The sequence below is a fragment of the Montipora capricornis genome, chromosome 5 (genome assembly GCF_036669925.1).
Source record: "Montipora capricornis isolate CH-2021 chromosome 5, ASM3666992v2, whole genome shotgun sequence".
In the NCBI taxonomy this organism is placed as follows: domain Eukaryota; kingdom Metazoa; phylum Cnidaria; class Anthozoa; order Scleractinia; family Acroporidae; genus Montipora; species Montipora capricornis.
The window spans coordinates 23,745,342-23,754,118 of NC_090887.1; the positions used below are offsets into that span (position 1 = coordinate 23,745,342).

The 8,777-nt window shown below is 40.6% G+C and overlaps 1 protein-coding gene across 1 annotated transcript in view; it reads right to left on the minus strand.

Moving 5' to 3' along the window:
• Positions 1 to 219: 219 nt before the first annotated feature.
• LOC138050109 (phosphatidylinositol phosphatase PTPRQ-like) overlaps positions 220 to 8,777 on the minus strand; it is an 18,603-nt gene continuing 10,045 nt past the window's right edge. Inside the window, exons 4-6 of the mRNA XM_068896579.1 lie at positions 7,080 to 7,430; positions 5,021 to 5,332; positions 220 to 584 (exon numbers count right to left, since the gene is read on the minus strand). Of these exons, the coding sequence (XP_068752680.1) occupies positions 220 to 584; positions 5,021 to 5,332; positions 7,080 to 7,430 (1,028 nt within the window). The remainder of the gene's footprint in view (positions 585 to 5,020; positions 5,333 to 7,079; positions 7,431 to 8,777) is intronic.

Here is an 8,777-nt window from a genome sequence, read left to right on the forward strand (position 1 = left end):
TAGACCACGACTTCGAGAACGCGTACAAGTTGTACTGGCTCTCGTACTCGCACTCGTTGCCGATGCTAAAATTCTCCAAAATGAGGCAACAAGGGCTAATTAGCAAGCAAACAAAAGAACACTAAAATGGTGGCTATTTTGGAATAAGGTGTATAGCCCAGAGAGATTTATCTCATCGATGGAAAATAGTACATTAGATAAGGCTTACTTTGACAGCCACTAACCTCCTTCGCCCGACCTTAAAATTACATCCTGACTATATGGGCCCAGTCCTTCTAAGGCTCCAGTGCGGGCGGCTATTGCCACTAAATAATTCGTGTATACAGTCAAGTTTCGAAGAGTGAAGTTAGTGGGCAGATGGTCAAAATAAATCACTGCCCTTTTCTTTCTTCGTGCACTGGGGTCCTTGATTTCCGTATGAAGTTCTTGGTAAGTGTAATTTTCTGCTTTCTCCTCTTTCCAACGAATTTTATAGCCAAATAATTTCCCGTTTAGAGATTCCCGGGGTACCGGTTGCCAAGAGATCTGAATGGAGTCAGCCGTGACTTTGATAACCGTTAGATTTGTAGGCGCCTTATCCGGTGCTGCATAGGAAAAAAACAAAAGGTAGAGTAATGACCAATAACAATAATTACTAGTAGTATTTTTCTCCACACATTTCGACACAGAGCAATAGCACGATTCATAGTTCTCGGCGCTTTACTGAAACCATCTCAAGACGTACAAGCCCTTATCCTCAAATTTCCGTCTTACTGAAGATCGTTTCTTACCCTACCCTTCTTCTTCTTCGAGTGTCAAACGCTCTTCAATAATCCGATATTAAGAGAGATGTCCGGGGGAGGACTCCCAGGAAAATTGAGTTGGGGTGTGAGGCCCGCTTCCTGAGACCCTTACCCTATTTCAGACCAAAATCTGCGATTTTTCATACCCTATTTCAGACATGACCAATTATTTGATAACTGAACTGATTATAGTGTAATTTGAACTGCTAGTTTTCTACCCCATATAAACCATGTGAGCGCTAGCCCTACCAATGGAAAATTGGATACCCTTTTTTCAGACCTATTTCACCTGTTACACGGTTGGCGTAATAATTCGAGAAGGGCTTTGTTGACGGCCTTATCGCCTAATGACGAAGAAGAAGCTTCTTCCTATTTCAGACCAAACCGGCTAACAAACCATACCCTTTGTTGCCGGACATACCTATATAGCCCATATAAGGGAGTACGCCCCCCCCCCCCCCCCTCCCCCGGAAGATATGTCCAGGATTGATCCTAATTAGATGCATGCAGATTTTGATAAGTGTCATGATTACTCTCCATTACTTATATCCAAAATTAGAATAAATAAATAAATAGGTGATTACTGAAAATTCTCTGCACTGAGACCCTCATTTTCTCTTGGTTGCATTGAGATGACTGTTACGCGATAATCACCCAAGCGGCTTTTTTTCAAAATGACCGCAAGCCGTTTTGTCGAGGTGTCAGACGAAGAAATTAAAATTGTTTTAAAGAAAGTGCATATTTTTCAAATAATCACTTACGTAATTATACTATAACAATTATTCACCGATATTCACCAGGTGTATGACGACCGCAGACTGCAGACTGCCTGCAAATAGCGCTGATAAAAAGTATTTAAGACTATGCACCCATTCCAAATGGCGCTGATAAACAGTATTTAAGCTTAAGTCTCAGCACCCATTTTAAAACGGTTAGCTTTATATAATTATGATTTAGGGCTTGTCTGCAGTATGCGGTCTGCTGTCTGCAGTCTGCAGTCTGCAGTCTGCAAGTGTCAGACACCGATATTCACCTCTCCTTCGGCGAATAATTGTTAAATATACCCGATAAACGTCTCAAAGTGTAGATTTCCCTAACTTTCAACCTCGTTCCCAGGACCTCTCTCTTGGCTTCCCACCCCAGCTCAGCCCCTTGCCTGGCTTTCAAATCATACCAAAGCAAATATTCACTGGATTGTCGTAAAAACATAATTGAAGCTTAGACATAACGGGACACTGCGTGCATCTAATTTAAATCAATCCTGGACATAAGCGACAACAAGGAGAAACGTTGAGTCACCCGTGACCTTCTAAGCGAATGTACGAAATTAGTGCAACGGTGAATACATAAGGCAACATGATAACGTTGCGCGATACATTCACTGGAAGATGCATGAGACATGCGGGTTCCAAAGAGCTGCAACGTGGTATGAGAAAAAACCTGAAGGTGTGTTAGAGGAGAATAACGAGTACCAGGAGTCCATGAGTAGAAGCCTCCATATGCACTATATCCTTGAGTCATCCTTTGCGCGTATCTTTCTATTTTTAGAACCAACACTTCAGCAGGAGACTCACATTTACACCAATTTGCACAATTTGCATAAATTTTTTTTTGCTACTTTTGTCTTCGTTTGACAATAACTTCATTCTGATTCGCCAATCTAAGCAGTGCCGCCTCGGGGGAATTTGTTCTTGTCGTTATCAGGGTACTTTTCCAAAAACATTTTGGTTATGCTTTCGTACTTGCTCCTTACTGTCTCCCAGTCAAGTCCTTCCCCTGCTTTTCCGACTTTATAGCTTAAAACTACATGCAACAACGCATTTATTTTGTCTGTCCACATAAAGTTTTTGTCTGCCGCCATGTTTGATTTGCCGCGAACTACAACGTGATTGGCTAAAAGCATTAGCTTAACTAATCACAACAGAGAGTTTAAAAAAGCCACTCAAATACCGCGACTGGTTTCAAAATTTGCACGTGTCCATGTAAACACCATTGCGATCTGTAACAGAATTTGCACTGTTCCATGTAAATAGGTACAAAATTCGTCCGTGCGGAAATTTGTCCCGACCCGTGTAAACGTAGCCTTAGATTATATTTTGCAGTAAGTTTCTTATCATTGGTTAAATTAATTGGCGTAGAGTTTCTTTCTTTTAGTATTAGAATTTCTGTCTCAATGATTCTATTACCCGCCAGTTTTTTCGCTAGCTTCAGCTCGAGCTCGTAAAAGGTCTTTCCGTTTTTACCAAAGTAATAAAGTTTTATTCTACAAAGAGAGTTGGACTTGCTGGCTACGCTGCCTTATCTCGGCTAAGGTTCCATATCGGTCGAGATGACGGAACAAAGTAAATGGTCCAAATAATATTGATATTGTGATCCCGGGCGACACTAGAGTGAAGGAGAAAGAACATGAAAAGCTCGAGAAATATGAACCACTGAAAGAAGAGGTGGGCAAAGCTGCGGGGGATGAAGAAAGCGTTGATGATTCCAGTAGTGCAATAGACCATTTTCGAATTCTCACCGCTGGACTGGAGTTAGCATGAAATGGAGGCTAATGCGGGCAAATCTCTTCAAATGCAAATTAATTTGCCCGCATTAGCCTCCATTTCATGCTCGATCCAGTCCAGCTGTAAGAATACGAAACTGGCCTATTGCAAGGTAATGGGTTCAAATCCCGTTCAAGTCTGGATTTTTTTTTAGCTCCCTTTGCAACTAATTAAGGTGCCCCTGCATGTGATCAAAAAAAATCATTTCCTTTTTTTCTTCAGACTTAAAAGTGTGTTTGCTTGTGACACCTGACTTGCAAAATGTTGAACTTTGATTTTTATCCAAAGGCCGTTTACTTTGAGCGCAAGTTTTGGATTTCACGGTCCGCAATTAGTTACCTTCAAAACTGACCGATTGGACCTTAGAAGGTTGGATCATGGGAAAAGTGACGTCAAGGGCTAACTAGATTAAAATTTCAGAGTGTGAACGCAGCTTATTAGTTTAAAAGTCTGAAAGCCCAAAACTCCCGTGCTGCATATTACTTCTGCGGTGTACACATGCATTGCATTCGTAAAATAGTGAGCCTTTGACGTCATTTTCTCCTTGATCCAGCTCTCTCAAGAACTTAAAATTAGTAAAGGTGGACCATTAAATAGGAAAATTCCAGTTAGAATAAAAAGGCGCCTTTTAAAATCAAGGCTTAAAACTTTGGTCGCTTAACTAGTGTTTAGCTAACATAGTTTTGAAATCAAAAAAAAAAAAAAGAATTGATCTTTTGGTCACAGGGGCACTTTAAGTTTTTCAACTAACCTACCATGATCTTTCCTACTTTCATTTCATTGTAGATATTCTTATTCTTTGGCCATTTAAATATAAGTTTGAGAAAAACAACATACAAACAGCGTTAACAAACACTGTAAAACGCATATTATTAGCTTGACGTTTCGAATGCTACAACATTCATCTTTTTAGTTCAGAAGCAATATTCCGTTAGGAAATACGAACTGTAGTTAAATCTAGTAGAAGACTGGAAACAAGATTTAAATATAGTTTCGTATTTCCTAACGGAATATTACTTCTGACGTTGTTTGTTGTAGATTTCTAAACGCCAAGCTATTAATATGCGTTTCACTATGTTTGTCAGCGCTGCTTGCGTGTTGTTTTTTTTTTTTTTTTCATTTCACTCTACCGAGTACGGAGTCCCAAGATATATGGCATGATATATTTTTTTAATGAAGAGAGAAGTTTTGTCGTCTTCTGTGTTGATGGCTCGAAGAGTGAGTGAGTGAGTGAGTGAGTAAAGACTTTATTTACCGACTAAAGCACTAAATAGCCAAGGCTAGTAAACTTGTGACCTATAGGACTCTGATTTCTATAAGCAGCCCGCTTAGCTGAGTTGGTAGAGCTATTGTAGCTTTAACTATAGACAATTATAACAGTCTTTTAATTACAGACTGTATCTCTTTTAGTCGATAGGCAGATACGTGTCCCCAACTAGTTTACACCGTGTGCAGGCAAGTTAATTATCGACACGGTAATAAAGTTATTATCATTATCGTTATCGTTATCGTTATCGTTACCTTTATCATTTTCGGTGACGTGGAGAATTAAACGAATATCGAGGGATGCTAACCCAGACCGAAACCCCTCTTGTCAATGCTCGGTTGTGACGTGTCTATACTCGATAATGCACCTCTCATTTACAGTAAGATATCGAGATACGTTTTGGTCCTATGCTAAGATAGTTTACTTACCATCTTCGGCAGTCCTCACTGAAAAACCCGTACTGGGAATTGACGGGCCTTTACTCGTTTCTGCCGACACCATGATCGTGTACGTTTCATACTTGCAGAGTTCAGATACTGTAACATTCTGATGGTCATCTTCTTTGCCGTCTGCCACTGGGAAGTCATTAGACTTATCGCACGAGCTACCGGCAGTCATAACCACATTGTAGCTGATAATTCTTCCATTTCGATACTGTCTCGGGACAGGGAGCCAAGCTACGCTTATTGTTGTAGAATTATGAACGTATGCAGTTATATTCACAGGTGGACTACTTGGTTCTATTTAGGAGGAAAAAAAACAAAAGTGTAATACAAAAGGACAAACTTAGTATAATTAGTGATGACCAATACTGTCAGGTGGATAATGTCCTTTACGCCAAACAAGAAACAAAGAGACAACGCAGCACATCTAATTTACCATGCATGGGCCCCTTCCAAGGAAGACACCTGATTGGTCAGTTGTAAGAGCCTATTTTGCTAATTGTAACACCCTCGTGAATCCTGAGTAGTTAGAGCCTTTTTGAAGGGAGGGTGCAATGCTCAAAACTGTCTTTTTAAACGAACTTTAAACCAAAGCGTTGGCCCCACCAACGATTGGGACTCACTAGAAAGTCACTAATACCAAACTAGTCGATAACATCAGTAAGGGCGCGTTTGATTGACCGTACTCCGGAATAGGAATACGTGGAATAGAAGTTAGAAATCCTTCGCTTTTACGGAGATTCACATTAAAATTGTCAAACTTCCGCTAAAATTCTATTTTAAGCATATCTTTATTATCCTTGTTGTTTCAAAACGCCAGACATACCGTTTTAAATCATCACTCCACGTATTCTTATTCTGGAATAGGGTCAATCGAACGCACCCTAAATTGGTTGTGTGACCATGGACACGACACCAAAACCACTATCACAGTACGACGTGAAGCTTAAGGAGATTTTGAAAAGGCACCATTTGGAATAGGGAAATATTCGAGTAATCCTGTAACTATTCCAGACTGCTATTTTCACTGATCTCCAAGACATGTAGCTTGGCTACAGTGCATTGCTTGTTGTATCATCAAGAGGCCCTTATTCAAGAGTAAGAATCTGGTATCTGGTTTGTCCCAATCAGCGTCAGAAAACTGTCTACTTTTAAACCAAGTTTTGCGGGAAAATGACTAATAGACTAAATGTTGTACCCAATTCAAATCTCCCGGGGATAAGATTCTTTGTGTATTGTATTTGCATTTTAATGTAGCATTCACATTTTAATGATATAGAAATACCTGGAACAAAACGTCTATTACCAAAGGGTTTGAATAGGCCATTTACGAGTCGCTGTTTGTCTCGGTTTCGAAGTGAGTCTTGGTGCTAAGCTATTGAAGGGGAAATGAGTTTGATTTGCATAAGAATACGACACTTATTTCCATTTGAAAGGTTGTGCACCAGGACTCGCTTTGAAACTGAGGCATGCAGCAACTCGGAAATGGGATATTGGGTAAAACATTGAGTTAGCCGATTTGGTTTATTGTTTATTTTCCCGCGAAACTTGGTTTAAAAATAGCCACTTGTCTGACGCTGATGGGTTCCAAGCCAATTTGGGTAAATCTTACTCTTTGTATCATATTTTGTTTTGTTCTCCAATCACAGACCGCGTCTGGAAAGCTAGAGGGTCCCTCATGTATTCGCTTGCCTCATTCCCTATTATACAAAAGCTATTTGCGTCAGACCAACAAGCAGCCCTAACACGTCACGCCCACGAAATTTAAAAGTCAAAATAAGCGATTCTAAAAATCACTTTTACCGATAAATTTTCAAAAATAAAGGGTGATGTAGCAGCTCTTGTAACGTATAAACGTGATTGGCTCGCTAACCTAGCCAAAAACAAAAGACTAAACAGTTGAGACAATGACTTAGACTTAAAAGCAATAGAAGCTGCTTACAATACCAAACAAAAGCCGGTTATGAGAGCTGCTAAACTACTGAAAATAAAACACTCGGAACAAATTTGTATGCAAGCCTTATTTCCTCTGGATTAAACTTACTTCCCTCGTCGGTGTGGCTTGTGATTCTGGAGCTTTTATTTGCAAATGATTTATAAGTGAACGCCGTGACTTCAATCCAATAAAACGTGTAAAGAGTCAGATTCTTGAGGTACACGGTGGTCTTGTTGTTACAGACGAATATGGAGCTATAGTTCATGGAATGTTTCATGCAAAATTGCTGTACAGTCGTTCCTGCGCTGGCTGGCGTGCAGCTTGAATTCACAGAAACTATGGGTGAGGTATCGTTCCGACGGTACCGAACTCTGTATCCTACGACACTGGCATTCACCGGACTCCAGTCGATTGTAAGGCTTGAGGAAGTTCTGTCTGAGACTTTTAAGTCCGTCGGAGCTTTAAAATAAAATCAATCAATTAGAATGAAACTGGTTAAGAAATCTCTCAGATTAAGTGATCAAAGTAAGTAATGAAGACTGCCTGATTATAACTGTTTGCCATTCAGAATTCTTTGATTGCACTCATGTGATAAGACGGCCATGTTTGTGCCAAAACAATAGTAAAATGTAGCTTAAGTTTTGCATAATAATAGAGTCAAATTCCCAAAAGACTTTTTCGCTGTTGTTCTTTCCACCAATAGGGAGCTTAAGGACGCGCGTTTTTGAGACGCGGACGGCAACCGGAAGACAACATTTCGCGCGCCAGGACAATGGTGTCTCCCAGATTTTTATACTAATCATCTCTAATGGAGAAAAGATACTTAGCAATATAAATGTAGTTGTGTGGAGACAAGTTAAAAGGGTACACAGCTCATTTCCGGTTGCTGTCCGCGTCTCAAAAACGCGCGTGCTTAAGCTCCCTTATATGGCCGCCGTGACGTCACGTGCAATCAAAGAATATCCATGGTTATAATTGAGCCCGCTGTACCATGAAAAATCAAGATGGCGGCCAGACTAGGCATATTGGCGGTCATAACGAAATATTTCTGAACCACTTTGGACAGAAAAATAAAACGGCACATGAAAAGAACAGACTGGTAGCTGTCATTTGATTGTCCACTAATTAGAAGGCAGTGTGGCCCAGTGGTTAGGGCGCTTACCTTGAGAACCACAGATCCTGGGTTCAAGACTCGTTGAATTTGTTCCTGGTAGACCCTGGTTCAACTTGCTCGGCGGCTGCACTAATAAATATCCAACTGGTTTGCCTCCGGCCAGGTGGAATTCTTCACGCTTGTTGTTATTGTTCTGTCGTTTCGTTGATTGTGTTTCATTAGCTTTTATCACACTTCAGGATTTCACCCACAGTCTTAGAGGATACGAGCACCTTGTGCAATATTGTGAACAGCACTACACGAAAATACTGCTCACTGAAGAATTTACAACCCAACGCTGTTCAGTAGGTTTCTATTGTCGTTTTGAAAGCTTGCATTTTTGTTAGGCGCGTCTACGAAACGACACAAATTTGTCTTCTGTATGAAAGGGCACTTCAGTTGGCCTCGAGCCAAGACGTTCAACTTTCCTCACTAGTCTTCATAACAGGCGCCGAGCGCACGAGACATCAACGGCAACTCTACAGAATACTACACACTGTCAGTGGGAGTGTAACAATAAGCCGGACTTTAAGATTTACGACAGCTAAGTCGACGATAACATCACCTAAAATGGTAACTTTGCAATATCGTAAGTTTTTTGGGATCGGTCCATCTCGCTCGCGTCGTACAATGTGGGCGAAGTATCCTAAAAA